The sequence below is a fragment of the Nelusetta ayraudi genome, unplaced genomic scaffold, assembly GCF_046127955.1.
Source record: "Nelusetta ayraudi isolate G7.1 ecotype Tasmania unplaced genomic scaffold, CSIRO-AGI_Nayr_v1 ptg000022l, whole genome shotgun sequence".
Classification (NCBI taxonomy): domain Eukaryota; kingdom Metazoa; phylum Chordata; class Actinopteri; order Tetraodontiformes; family Monacanthidae; genus Nelusetta; species Nelusetta ayraudi.
Genome location: NW_027466072.1, coordinates 5,154,474 through 5,169,195, shown reverse-complemented (window position 1 = coordinate 5,169,195; position 14,722 = coordinate 5,154,474). Strand labels below are relative to the sequence as shown.

At 43.3% G+C, this 14,722-nt stretch overlaps 2 protein-coding genes across 4 annotated transcripts; one reads left to right on the top strand and one right to left on the bottom strand.

The window, feature by feature from the left end:
- The first annotated feature begins 140 nt into the window (after positions 1–140).
- On the top strand, positions 141–2,458 carry LOC142889493 (uncharacterized). Its single transcript, XM_076028275.1, has 5 exons — positions 141–311; positions 516–694; positions 1,029–1,191; positions 1,305–1,435; positions 1,513–2,458. Exons 1-5 carry the CDS (start codon positions 233–235, stop codon positions 1,765–1,767), a joined length of 807 nt encoding a protein of 268 aa, XP_075884390.1. The 5' UTR covers positions 141–232; the 3' UTR covers positions 1,768–2,458.
- Positions 2,459–3,919: 1,461 nt separating this feature from the next.
- pik3c3 (phosphatidylinositol 3-kinase, catalytic subunit type 3) lies at positions 3,920–13,437 on the bottom strand. 3 transcript variants are annotated; one of them, XM_076028270.1, is made up of 26 exons: positions 13,103–13,437; positions 12,167–12,355; positions 11,538–11,681; positions 11,304–11,433; positions 11,083–11,109; positions 10,214–10,300; positions 10,026–10,121; positions 9,868–9,939; positions 9,623–9,727; positions 8,058–8,150; positions 7,770–7,955; positions 7,407–7,537; positions 7,016–7,097; positions 6,828–6,892; positions 6,635–6,740; positions 6,398–6,514; positions 6,189–6,311; positions 5,889–6,017; positions 5,722–5,791; positions 5,571–5,635; positions 5,395–5,479; positions 5,237–5,311; positions 4,974–5,142; positions 4,659–4,749; positions 4,447–4,572; positions 3,920–4,228 (listed from the first exon to the last, which is right to left on the bottom strand). In XM_076028270.1, the coding sequence occupies exons 1-26, from the start codon at positions 13,165–13,167 to the stop codon at positions 4,214–4,216; spliced, it is 2,643 nt and encodes an 880-aa protein (XP_075884385.1). In that variant the 5' UTR covers positions 13,168–13,437; the 3' UTR covers positions 3,920–4,213. The 3 variants fall into 3 exon arrangements, with proteins under 3 accessions (XP_075884385.1, XP_075884384.1, XP_075884386.1); XM_076028269.1 differs by having other exon boundaries at positions 6,828–6,895; positions 13,103–13,436; XM_076028271.1 differs by lacking the exon at positions 11,083–11,109 and having other exon boundaries at positions 6,828–6,895; positions 13,103–13,435.
- Positions 13,438–14,722: the final 1,285 nt, after the last annotated feature.

Sequence of the window (14,722 nt, the reverse complement as noted above, 5' to 3'; positions counted from 1 at the left end):
CACATTTAATGTGACTGTCCAAAACGTCCCTGGTGCATTTTTATAATACTGTGTTTCTTCTTGCCCGTGCATGTAAAACGTGCTGTAAAACCTCCTTTGCTTTGTGAATCTTTCTCTCTTGTGTGTGTGTGTGTCTCTCAGTGACCCCTGGCGGGATGTGTCGTGGTGCGTTTGGGTGTCAACCCGCATCTGCGACATCTCTCCGGCTTTTTCCAACTTTGAGCTGTACAACATGATCCGTCTGGGCGTCCACATCAGCCCGAGCGCCACCGTCTGGATCAAGCCGCGCAAGTTCGACTACAGTGACTTCTGTCAGTGACACGTCATGTCAGAGAAGTTTTAAACGGCCATTGTGTGGTGTAGCTGCAGAGATCCCGTAGCTGTGACGTGTCCATGTCTCGGCTTCCCTTTGCTCACTAAATCAAAATACAACAACGTACCATGATATAAAACCTAAGAGTATAGAAATATGCTGTCATGTTTATCTCACGTAGTCCCTCTGTCTCCCACCACAGCCTTCAGCCCCCCCTCTGTTCACGTCTCCCTGCAAGACGAGCGGCTGTTGGTGAAGGTGCAGTTTCCCTGTGCTGCCAGCAGAAGGTGCTCTCTGGAAGGTTGCTGTCCGGTGTCCAGGCTCATCGATCCCTGGACAACAGTCACGGTGTACAATATACACAATCACTCTGACATCCAGGTCTTGCAAGCCTTCCTTCTGCCGTTCATCTTGAGATCTTAAAAATAGTCTTACCGGTTTTGTAGTATTAAATACTGTGTACGCATCTAAAAATACAAGGATAATCAGCCTATATAATAAGGATCTGTAGTGAAATACAGTTAGAATCTAGATGGAAAAAATACTTTATTCTAGCAAAAAAAAAAAAAAAAAAAAAAAAGGTGCTGAAGCCAAAGTTTAGGATCGAGTTTAAATGTTGACGAAGTGTGTTATTCTAAACAGAGGAACCTCAGGATGAACTCGGTCGTTCTATTATTATTGAAAAAGAAAACCGCTTGTTGTTGTGCTCTTGCAGACCCGCACAGTTTGGAGCCAGGAGGTGGTGACCTATGTGGACTTTACTGGCTTGGCTCCGGGTCAGAACTACTGTGCTGTGGCTAATTTCTCCTTCCCAACCTTCTCCATGGCAGCGTCAGCAAAATCTGCCCCTCAGTGCGTTGAAACTGTCTACAACTTAGGTCGGGGGTAAAAATAAGCCATAAATACATAAAGACATAAATGAAATATGATCATTTCTGCAACAGGAGGATGTGTCACTGTCCCCTGACCTCCTGACCTTTTCCTGCATCAGGGATGCTGCCTGTGCTTCTGCTGGGAGCGGCTCTGACCTCTGCGCTTGCTGTTCCACTTCTCACCACGTTTCTGTGTAGAACAAGCAGAGAAGCTCCGGCTACTGAGAACCAGGCCACAATCAAAGATGAGGTGCTTTTCCTGTTGTTGTTCTCCACTTCTCGCGCACATTCAGACACCTCCAAAATAAAATTTCATTTTTCTCTCAGGTGTCCGATCACAATCCAGCGCTTGTGACCCCTCTCCCCGCCCTATCTCTTTCTGCGCTCCCTGTCGATCCCTGTGACATCCACGTGCAGTTCCCTGAAGATCACGTCTTGGCTGAGTCCTCTTCCAGTTCCCACTGCTGCAGTCTGGAACAGACGTCAGGAACCAGCGTGGGTCAGTCCAGTTTAGGTGCAGCGTACTGGGACAGCGGCGGACTGGACTCGGGCATCGGCACCGGTCACACACAGTGGGTGTGAAGATCCTCGCAGCCTGTACCTCTTCACACGTGGCCTACAGGAAAATCTACCATCCCACTAAGGACACGTCAGTCGCCATGACTAGTGTTGTAGTCAAGATGGCACCAACCGAAACCAAGACATTATCAAGACTAGAGAGTATCCAGATTGAGACAAGACCAAGACTTTATATATCAAAGAAAAATAACAATAATACAGAAAAAAATGACCAGTATCTTTTTTAAATTCAAGTTTGCTTCTAAATCGAACAGCAACATCTCTTTTTAAATTGAACAATGACAATGAATTATCTATCCATCCATTTTCCACTTCTCACTCACTAAGGGGCTGCTGGAGCCCATCCCTGCCATCGTTGTGACATCGATGTTCAAAACGAGCTGGTGACACTTTGGGCGACTCTAGAGATGTTGTTCTGACCTCTGCTGTTGATTCTTCACCCCTCCTGAGTGAAGCTCATCAGGAGAAGATGAATAAAGATTTGCAGTCCAAGTCAAAGGGCAACTTGAATTCCTAATTTTAACACGTCAGTTTCTGACACGCTATGTGAGTCTGAGGAGTGTGGGACAAGCCTAGAGGAACCCCAATGGAGCACAGAGAGTTTATTTAATAAGTCCAAAATAGATCTTTTTACTTTTTAAAAAAAATTCTGACCCCCCTCTATCCAAAACAAAACCCTGTGACTCACCGTTGCCTAATCTGCTCCTTCCTGCCCATGACGGACGTCTTCTTCACAAAATGGGAACATCTCAACATTTCTTCGGCCTTCTGTTTTGCTGGCGTTGCATTCTTTCTGCAACATCGGAGTCCAGTGTGGGGGGGGGAGAATGTTTGGCGTTATAAAAGTGACCCAAGGGGGTGGCTCAAATTTAGGCAGAGGGTGGTGGGAGGTGATTCATGTCGGAAAGGAAGAAGCTGGCTCGTGCACACGAGCCCCCAATGACACGACAGATGCCCATCTGTTGCTGTTCTCTCCAGTCTCCAACAAAAACACTCTTATTTCTGGTTATGCAAAGTCATTTTTCTAAAAATATTCTCTGCTTCTATTTGGCCAGCTTGTGGCTCTGGATGACTTTGTTGACCCTGTTCTCACAGTCCAAGCATTTTGCATTGAAAAAAGGACGTTGTATGTAATGGAGAGATGAATTGATGGAAGTTTGGCTTCTTTATGTAAAATACACACACACACACACCTATTTCTATACATCTATATACATATTCACACTTTGAGATATCACACTTTAATGACTTTTTTTTGTCTGTACTTGTTCTTCCTGATATCTCATCTCAGAATCTAGATTTTGCTTCTGCACTTCAAACATTTTTAACAAACAAACAATTTGTTGTTTTTCACCTCGAAAGCTTTAATTTCCAAATGATTCTAATGTTCCACTCACTTGTACTGGGGAGACTGGCCCCCCTGCCACTGATACTGCAAACCTAGCTGACCCTAAACAAGATTATCTAACTTTGGTTTGCGTGATTTCACAAGAACACGCTGTCGTTTGTTATTCGTCTCCAATGTTTGAGTTCAACATCAGTCAATGTGTGTTTCCCGCTTGCTGTTTTTGCTTGGTACTCAGGCTTCATTATGCCAACAAATACACCAAGGAGTTTTTAAATCGGGTCAAGAAAATGATAACAGTAACTTAGAAGCAAGGCACTGCTTGATTTTGAAGTCATGAGCTTAGATTTAAAAAGTGCATGGTCAGCAACCAGCATTGATCAGGGGCTTAATGGTTCTATAACCTGGGATCAATTGAAGGATTTTCAAAGAATTAAATCTCAGACCTTTATAAAGTCACCTTTTCAATTTAGGTTGAAGGTGCCATTCTACGAACTGCGTTTACATTTGTCTCATTTGCTAGTTTGGCCTTTTTTCATGGCCAGCTTGTGCTTTAATCCAATTACCTGGACCTTTGTGTTTTTCTGTGCCTGTGAGGAAGTGCTTAGTCACTTGCTGAGTGACTCACTGAGCTGCTGGAGGGTTCCACTTGTTTTTACCCCCAGCAGCCACAGTAACGCTGTGTACAGACGGTCAGCCGTAAAATAAAAATTGCAAAGCAGCACTTCTGTTGGCCACGGTGATGAAAAATACACACAGCTCCACAAATACACTTGAGTAAAAATAAATACAAACTGTTGGGGGGAGCAATTTATTTAAACAAGTCTTTATTTAGCCAGTCAGTCCGCTCATTCACTCATTCATTAATATACATTATATGTACATAAGCAAACAAAAGACTTCTATGTTGTCGCTCAGCCGCCTTGCAGCAAAGGTTGGCAGTGCATTCTTGGCCTATTTTACAGTGTCATTGTGTTTCTGCCGCACACAGGCGCGCGTGCACACACACACAGAACACACACGCAGTCAGTCAGAGCAGAGCCATACTCCTGTGTGTTCCTGATGAAGTTCAATCCAGTTTAGCCTCCTAGTCACCGCCTCAGCTCATCTGCGCCAGTACTGAAGAGAAAGAAAGAAACAAAAAGTTTGAAAATTAGAAGACTGAGAAAAATTTAGACTTTTGCATCTTTATTTTTAGAATTTTATCAAATGAGAAACGGTGATGAGAGGGATGAAAACTGCGTGTTTTCTGTCCTAATGATCGTCTATTAAACTATTCACTGTGACTTCTGGAATAGTTCTCTGCAAATCAAGCCCTATTTATTTCCTCCCGGTACCTGAGCAAACTTGTGTATCTGCTCAACAACAGCAGCAAACAGAGCTCCAACACTCTCGTCTATCAGACTCTGCATGTAATGGACCGCCTCCTCATCTGACAGGTCCAGTCGGAATTTGTCCTGCACCTGGGAGAAAAATAAAAGGTAAACAGATGCCAGTAATTTTTTTTTTTATTAAATTTTTTTACATCCTGCACATTCAGCAAACTTACCTTCTTCACCGTCTTGTCAGGCTCCAGCGCAATATCAGGGATGTTAGCGTCCACCATCAGAGAGAACAGATTCAGGATCAGGTTGGAGTATCTGACAAAGTGCAGTGAAAAAGACCCAACATTTAAGTGAAGCAGTTGGTTGTTCATCCTATTTCATCAGTAAGCCAACAGTTCTTTAGTCCACTTGATGTTGGTGTATGCCGACATTATGCAATTGTTAGGAGCTGAAATCTAAAGAAACTATTTAGTAGATTCACGCAAAGTGTTCGGGGCTAAAAGGATTTCTGGAAACGTGCACAACTGCACACCACTGACCTCCTGAGGTGCAGGAAGGCAGTATAGCACTGCTTCCTGAACTCCTGGTACTGCTCACTCTGCATGCCGCCCATCCCCTCCACCATCTCCTTGCTCAGCTTCATGGGAGGCGGCAGCGGCTTCGGGTCGCGACCCAGGATGTAGCCGAAGTCAATGTGGAAGAGCTTCCCTGCAACCGAGACCACAAACATTCTTGAATTCTTGCGCATGCTGATGTTTATTAACGGCTAACCGCTATTAAAAGAAAACAAGGCCCGCCTGACCTGTCTTTGTCAGCAGTAGGTTGTCCAAATGTCTGTCTCCTACTCCCAGGATGTACGTGATGACACAGTAGCCAGCTGCAAACACACGCAAATGGAGACATTTCACCGCCACCGTCGGCTCTTCTGCAAGAAGGCCTCGTCTGATCCAAGAAACTCACCGCAGCTCTTGACGTAAGTGTCCATCACCTCCGAGCTGATGCCATAGGGTCCTTTTTCACTCGGCGCATGCTTCCGAAAGAAGCTCTGTAGGAACAGTTTTTGATTAAAAGGGCGGACCAGTGGTGCAGTGGCAAGGTGCTCAAAAGTAAAAGGGAAAAAAAGGAATTCTCCTCACCTGAATGTTACCTTCAGTGGCCAAGACTTCAGCCACTGGGACAGACTGAACAAACTGCATGAAACCTAAAACCAAGAGAGCAAAACATATTTTTGCTGGTGAATATGCTGGTTAACAAGACAAGCACATCGTCAGGAACAATCTGTCTCACCATGTTTGGTGCTGGTGGCCAACACTTTGTAAGGCATCAACTTGAGGTCCAGATTCTCTTTCCTCAGCAACTATAATAACAAAACACAAAACATATATAAGTACATTGCAAAAGAGACGAGAGAGCCACAACCTGGCAGCAGTGATCTGGCAGAGGGCGATTCTTACTTTGTCCATGAGCGAGATGATCTGAAGAATGAGTTGATCCTGTCGCAGGTCGTCACCGTGTTTGAAGATGACCGGGTACATGGTTCCGTCCTCAGCCTTGAAGATCAGCTTGGCCGGCATCAGGGCACTCTGGGACACACACAGAGGAAGAGAGACATAAACACTATGGCAAGACACTGCTGCTTAACGCAAGGACATAGATAGATAGATAGATAGATAGATAGATGTACTAATTGTGCAGAGGCAGGGACATGTTAGGTTTTCTAAACATGATGGAGAATCTTTGACCTCCTCCTGTACCTTAAAGAGAGTGGCGGTCTCTGGGACGATGCCCTTGATCCTGATCTGAGGCTCCAGGGGAAGAGGGATGGGCTCTATGTCTGAGAGGTCGTGGACAGCCAAGAGGGCCTGCAGCCTCTCCGTCTGCAAAGATGCACGGAACAGAATGGTGTTAATGTGAGATCTTGAAATCGATTGAGTCTTTTCCTGCACGGCAGCCTCGTTCTTACCTTCCTCCTGCGATTTCCGCTCTCCCTCTGCACAGCTTTCATCAGCCCCACCAGGCTGTTCACAAAGGTCTGCTGGGCTGCCAGCAGCGAACGCATCACTCTTACACTCTTGTCACCCTGGACGGGGATTGAGGTGAGGTCAGAGTTCCGTTTAGCCATGTAGCATGTTTCTATTGACGCAACTTCATCTTTTCCCCTGCATATTTGTGCAAAAGAAGAAAGAAAAAGTTGCCGAACCTTTAGCAGAGCCTGGCTGAACCTCCTCATGACGTTCAGGTACATCTCGTGGGTCTTTGGGTCTCTTTGTTGAGTGTCCTGATCCTCACACTCCACAATCACGTACCTGACGGAAAGACGGAGCGCAGACTTCACTGGCTGAGATCAAAACAGATTTTTATTTTTTTCTAACTTCACTTGAAATCACACTCACCAGTACAAATAGTTGGCAAGCGTGGAGTTCTCACAGGCCCGGGAAATGAGAAATGTGCACAAGTCCTGCTATATAAAGAGACAATATGCCAGGATTAAGGAATGTAGACGGTGTGTTTCCGATACTGAAGTCACGAGTCCACAACTGTTTACGACTACGACCACTGCCACCACACTGGGTTTTAATACCTCTAGGTTCTCGCTGTCGCTTCCGTCCTTGCCTTTGGCAGAGGTGGCGGAAGCTCCCGATGCACCCGTCTCCACCTGAGAACTGCAGTAGCAGGAACAGAAAAAAAGAAAAGTCATTCAGGAAGGAAAGGTTTACTTAACAGCTGCCTTACGTTTTATCAACATTGCTCTATCGGGTCAAAGAAGGAAAATAAAGTGAGACTCGCTGAAGCACCAGCTGCTGCAAAACAATATATAGTGGTTTCATTGCAGCTTCTTCAAGGAGTACAAACAAATCAAATAGCTTATGCAAAAAAGGTCTTTGCACGATGAAGATCTGGAAACAGGCCAACGTCAAGGATGTCTGTCGTGTTGACATATTGATGGTTTGACTTGTCATGCCGGCTCTGACCTGTCCATTGCACCGTCGTCAGAAAGGCCCTGGCTGTCCCTCCTGCTGCCTGGATCCAGGCCCCCCTGGATGTCACTGAAGCTCTCGTACTTGAGCGCCTGAACCAGCTGGAGAAGATACATCAGCAGGTCCTACAGAAGGATACCATTATTTGTATTATTATTATTATTGTTGTTTTTATTATTATTGTTGTTGTTTTTATCACTATTATAATTATTATTAGTAGTAGTAGTAGTAGTATTACTTTATTCTTATTAATTTTTTTAATGAAAGATTTTGTGCAGTCTGAAACAACCTCCCTGAAGATGAACTGTGCTTCACCCACACAAACGAAGGCTCCTCCTCCATCCTACCAAAACGTACCTCATCATCGGCCTGCTGCAGTCGGGCCACAGCATAGCGTCTGACTGTGGGGTTGGTGAACTGGGAGGACAGCAGCTCCAAGGAGTCCTCCACATCCATTGGCCTCCACTTACCCAGCAGCTCCAGAGCCTGCTTGGCCTCCTGGGGAAGGTCCCAGTTCACACACTTGAGGAACTTTGTCAGAGCCTACAGCAAGAAGAAGGAGAAGAAGAAGGAGAGGAAGAGAAGGAAGTGTTTGATCTGTGCAGCTCGGAATGTGCTGCTGAAACCACTGGGGAGGACACCTACCTTCTCCTGCGTGGTGAGGTAGTACCTGAACTTCCACACCAGGTCCTGTTCTTCAGAGGTCAGCTGCTTGGTCGGAGGGTAGCTCACAATTATCTGTTGGTGTTGAGAAATCAACAAAGTTTCAGTAACTCAGTGAGACCAAACTGGTCTCATGTTGAGTGTTTAATCAATTATTGGAAGGGCAGTCTGGAAATATTAAGTGTACAGGGAAAAGTACGTAGTTGAAGTGGTAGAAATGTCTTTGTGTCTTCATTTGTTAGAGTGACACCGTTTAAATATTTACACAGTATTTTCTTTTTCTTTGAGATGAACATGTTGGCAGATGGACTGGGGGGACCTGAGCTTGGCAGGTCAGTTCTTGTGGAGGTCAGTGCATTTTATGTGAAGTCTCCAAATGATGAAGATAAAAGCACAAAATGGACAAATATCTCAGGCTCTAAGAAGATGAACTGAGAGCTTTTAGAGGTTTGATTCTTATGTGTATTTTCATTTTAAAAAGTGATAAAAGTAACAATGACTTGTTGGAATCATATATTTAGCTTAATGCATCATAACATTGTGAGTTGTTATTATTATTATTATTGAGAAATTAGAAAACATATTATGTGTTGGACTTACTAGTGTTAGTTAAAGGTATAAATGAAATGCATGGTACTTTATGTAGTACTTTGATAATTATTTGCCAATCATGAACGGTGACCCTGGGTGACCAGAGACTGGACATCTGAAGCAACTGGCTTTGCGACTGCCATAAAGTTTACAACCCATTCAGTCACAGGGTGGGGAACTCATGACCCATCGTAGGCATTTGGATGGAACTTTTGACCTTGGGCTTGTCTTGCAGCAAATTGTTTCAACAGGTCACACCGGAAGAAGGGATGGATCATTTGGCTCCCTGCCAAATAAGGACTTGTTTCTTCTCATTATCAGTAATCAGAGACTTGGAACAAAGGCTGCCTCAACATCCAATGAGGCTGGGGTCTGGAGACCAGGCAGCCAATTAGAGGAGGACAACATCGGAGAGCATTTGCATGTTTTCTTTAAGTATAAAAGGACTGGGTCAAGGGACAGATAGGAGTCAGACTTCATGCCCTGACAGTACATTGTTGTTGTTAGGGTTTTGAACTCGGCCCAGAGCTCTGTATATTTGTATCTTGAATTGACTTGTTTACTAAAGACATATTTAAATTGGCATTCTGCTCCTGAAATTCTTCATTCAACGAACACGCAGATCGGCAGCACGACGCGAGAAAATAATGCGATCCAACAGACTAGACGGGTGTTTCAGGTGTGAAGTGATCTAGTAGAGTGACTAATGATGCATTGGTGATCCAGTCTTGAGTCCAATTCTTGTACCTGACTGAAGACTCGAGCTGAAATATCAAATCCTACAAGTTTGGGAGGCGATGGAGAATTTACAGACAAGGCATGCGGGTTTATCAATCAGAAACCAGAATCTGGTAGGAATTTTGGTGAAACTAACACTATTACTATTGTGTTATAAGTGAACATGCAAGTAATATGAAACAGTTTATGTACAGTGTAAACTAAAGTTGGTTCCCTACATTAAGTTGGTCCCGAGTGGCAGCATTGGGCTTCAGGTCATGGTCTGAAGGTCCACTTCGGAGGCTACGAGCAAGCTTGTGATGCTTGCTCTCAACCAGATTCTCCTGTGGAAAGGAGAGGAAAAAATGTTTTGGAAGTTTGAAATGTTTTTATCATTGCACTTCAGTATATTTTGGAAAGTTTCCTAGCTAAAAACTTCTATTACTTAAACCTGCTTTGTGTGTAAATTGGTGTGTGATTTTACCATGCCCATCTGTGGGTCGGGGACTTTGACAATGTCGCAGCTGGTGGGGACGGGGGAAGCATCGTCTCCATCCTGAAACACAGCAAATTAAAACGCAGGGTGTTTGCAAAGCACACGGCTGATAAGGGACTTGGATGAGCTAGAAGATGTGAAAATACCTTCTCATAATAGACGATACTGTACTCCTTGTCATTTGTTTTGACTCGAGGAAACTCCACCATGAGGTACATGAAGTTAGAGCTACGTTTCTCACTCTATTGGGAAATACAAGAACCCACAGGGAGATAGGTGAGATTCAGAAGGACTTTTCCAAAACTTGAATACATGTCACTGTAAGTCAACTCACCTCATTGATCATCTCGATTTCTCTGAAGGTCAGACGGTCCAGCCAGTCCACCTTCACCATGTGGCCTTGTCGATGTGCCTTTGTGAGCTGGACAGAGCAGGAAAAGACGGTAACAAAAGGAGAAACAGGGTTTACTGACGTATGAAAAAAAACAAAAAACTGGGAGCGATGTTGCAGCAGAACTGATCACAGCATGGTGGCTGATGTGCAAACTGCTCAACCAATCATGCACAAATCCAGTGCTATCAGCCAAACCGGTGTCCTGTTTATGCACAGCTGTCAGTGTCGCTGTTGGGAGTCTAAGCACACGTTTGGCCAGGAACAGCTGGCCCACAACTCATATGGTTAGAATTAGTACCCAGTCTTTATGCCAACATAGAAACTGGGAGCGTCCAAGGACAAGCTTGATGTTAAATCAAGTGCAAAAAAATGTTAAGAACCATTCAGAATATTTTTGGACTTGAACGACAAAAAGAAACAAAAAAAAAAAAAACTGGGGCAACTTCGTGACCTTCCTCCAAATATTCCACAGAGCTTGACAGACATCATTATCTGGTGGTCGCACAAGCAGCTAGGAACATGCACCCACACCTCCACAGGACATACGAGTGGATGGCAGCAACGGAAAAACTTTCAAAATCAATGTGCGTGATGCTTTCAGTAAAAGCAGCCGGACACGTGTTCATACCAAAAACCTGGGTCAAAATGTACTTGTATGACTGTAAAAGTCTGGCATATACATTTATATATATATATATATGTATGCAAAATGCATGGGCAAATACTTTTGGACCGAGGCCTTTGTCACAAACACACATGTACAGTACACATATTCTGCACTGAAAACACTAACTCCGCATCGTACTCACATCACTGAGTACCTCCAGGTCAGGAACCTGGAACAGATGACGGTTAAGAGGCATATTGGAGCGTTCCAGCATGCACGCACACACACACACACACAACTTATTAACCTTCCCTCTCGTCTCTTTGCCTCCTCCTCGTCTATTTTCCCCCATTTACATTAACTGTGTATACGCATACACACTCACAAACACATATGCAAACTTGAACTCAAACTGTCCCGTACTTTTGCGAGCCGTCCCATCTGGTCCTCAGTCAGGCGACTGCTGGTGCGTCCTGGCGTGGTGGTGGGTTCGCCGCCGTCGCCCTCCACACCTGGCCAAACCTTCAGGTCGTGCATGCCTTGACGGAACATGCTGTTGGAGGATTTAGAATGACAAGTGTTTATTGGTTTGTTTTCTTGCAGCCTTTTGACTCTTTGAGTAATAAACCACAGATAAAAATGTGAAATTAGACTCACCCATATTTGCCAAAAAGGGTGACCGTAGTTCCACCCACAGGGACAGCTTTACCGGGTCCATAGATGTCCCACACTGTGAGGGCCACTTGAGCACTCTGGGGAAGGTCTGGGTACTTCACCGGCAGCCGCAGCCACTCATTCCAGCTGCACAAGACAAGAGGGAGAAAAAAAACAAACAGACTCAGTAAGATAAGAATATCAATCAATTAATCCACTTTTCTTTAGAAAGCCTTGAAGTGCTTTGCTCAATATGAGAGAAAACCAACTGATGCCAACTGATCAGAGCAAATACGAACCGACAGCGACAGAAAAAAACTCCCCAACTCACGGCATGACAAGCTGATGATTCTCTTTTTATCTGCATAATAATCTAAACCTAATATAAATGTAACTGACAAAAGTTGTAAAAATAAAGAAGCAAAAACAGGACTATAGAGATGATAATGTAGAAACATTTTTTCCTCAATAAATGTTGTATTTCTGCAACAAGAGCTGAACCTCAAAATAGTCCAGAAACTTTGAACACACACACACACACACACACACACACACACACACACACACACACACACACACACACACACACACACACACACACACACACACAAAAGGTGAGGATCACTACTCACTTCCAGCGAGTACTGAAGGCCTTGTAGGAGGTGCGAACAGGGAGGGCAAGAGGTTTTCCTTCAGCAAAAACCTGACAGGTAACATAAAGGTCTGAGCAGTTCTCCTGGTAGAGGCCAGAGAACCTCAACATTGGGTCCTCAAGCAGGGCTTTGTAACTCTTCTGCTCCCGTTTTCCTTCTAAACTGCCTCTGAAAAAAGGGACAGGGAAAAAATGCAATGAAATTAGATGAAGAAAGGAAGATGGAAACAGTGTCCAGGCTGCCCTCAAAAGATGCACTTAAACTGGAAAATATGTGTTTAAACACAACAGATTCTGCTCAATTTGAAAAATATATATATATTTAAATACATTAAATATTTAAGTAATTCAATCAAGACCATTTAAAATGTATCTAAGAAGGCGGTGGTCCTGTATGAAGTGACTGTCAAAAGTGAAATTAGCAGCTTTGTGACTCCAATTAGACGGCGGATTAGAGCTGGATGCATTTCAAAGCTGTTCGGGTAATGGATATGTTATGATGCAGTATTAAGACTCACGAGTTATTCACATGATTCTCGGTGAAGAGTTTTCGCACACAATCCTCACAGTTAATACTGGCGCAGTCGCCAGTAAAGAAAAGGTGGCTTGTCACAAATGACTGTTTTGTATTGATTATTACTGATTTACTGCATGTTCCATGCAACGATAAATACAAGAAAAAACACGGAAAAGGGTTACTGTTTCTTTTACGCTCAATATAAAGTCCAAGACGTCTATTTTACCGCCATAAGAAATTTCAAAACAAAATCAGCCTCAACTGGTTTATTAACATGCTACAGATTTGTAGTGTTCTTAAATTATTATTACATCATAGCAAGGGGAAAAACAGAGGGTCCTGATAAATCACGAGACACATTACACCGCTTGACCAAGTGCAAAGAAGTTGATCACTTACATCTTAAGTTGAACATTGATGTCCAAGTCACAGCTGTAAACATAATTGAATTTGTCCGTTTCCATCTTCCGACGGGTAAACACTTATTTGTGACCCGTCGACTGCAGCATGAAACACCGGACCGTTTGAAGACACTTAGCCAGCTACTGGGTTAGCTTCGAGGCCCTGCTTTGCCACAATAACATTAAACTTGCGACAACGTTCAAACGGAGAGCAACACTATAAGTGTCCCTTAAAGTCTAAAAAAAATAACTTTGTGCTCCTGTGCTTACGGTTAAGACACGAATTTAACTGCTGTCTCGCTAAACATGATCAGATGATTTCGAGAGCAGCACAACAACACAGCTGCACCCGGAATTAGCAGCAAGGCCAAAGTAGACGATTACCGACCCAGCGGAATCGACATAGACACCAATCGACACAGTATAGCAATCGATTTGTCTCGTATGAATTTTTCGGGTCTGAAAAGGGCGGAGGCAAAATAGAGGCGGGGTTTATGGTTAACTGAGTAGTATATGAAGGGATAGTCCGGACATTACGGAATAACAGTAAGTACGGGCTTGTTCCAACATAAATAAAGTACTAATAAACGACTTGTATTATTTAATTAAACATAAAAATAAGAAAAGAAAAAGCAGTTACTTTCTGATAAAAAAAAAAAACAGTTCCAAAAATATGTACTGTAAAAAAATAAAAAATAAAATATGATCGTGCAACAATAAATCCCAAATTAATGACAAAAAAGATTCATCAGACATTCTTGGCAACCACCAGATACCATAATGTGTAAGGTACTACTTAATTGACGACGAAAAGAATGCTTTCAATACAGATGACACAACACAGATTATTTTTGTATTATTATTATTATTATTATTATTATTATTATTATTATTATTATTACCCAGCATATAGCTGGGGTAGGCCAGTGCCTCTGCAAACCTGACTGTAGGATAAGCAGTAATCAATTCTTTTTTTTTTCTTCTTTTTTTTTAAAGGATGGATGCATGGATACAGAACAGCAGTCATTTATTGCTTCTTCCAGTAAACTTTGTCTCTAATTTTTTCCAACTTTGTATTTTACCACCCACTATGAGGAATCCCCCAAGCATGACTTGAGTCTCAGCACAACTGTAAAGAACAACGGGCGTGCAAAAGGAAAATCACTCACCACATGTTTCAATGGGAGCCTTCCCTTTTGTCAACGTTAATGACAGCATGGTGAGTTGTCATCATCGGTGTATTGTAAGGTAAGAGGTTTCCGTCCAGCTAAAGCAATGGAAGAAAGCAACATCTGCCATTAAAATGAGCTCCATCCCACGAGGCATCTGGGCGAAATAGCCAATGAAACTCTAATGCTCTCAAACTACCTTAGGTGTTATCATTACCTCTATATAGCTCATATTAATGACAATATATAAACTGCAGTCCTGCCCAAAAAATAAACAATATACACCGACAGGTGATAGAGACATATCAGTCATTTATTGTGATAACAGGCTAAAATCCACAATTAACACTTCAGGCCACTAACGTGTAAATGTGAACTGGTATGAAAATAAAGTTCCTTGAATCTTTATGAGGCCTCAGGGTCTACTGTGACAAGCTTGAGAGAAAATT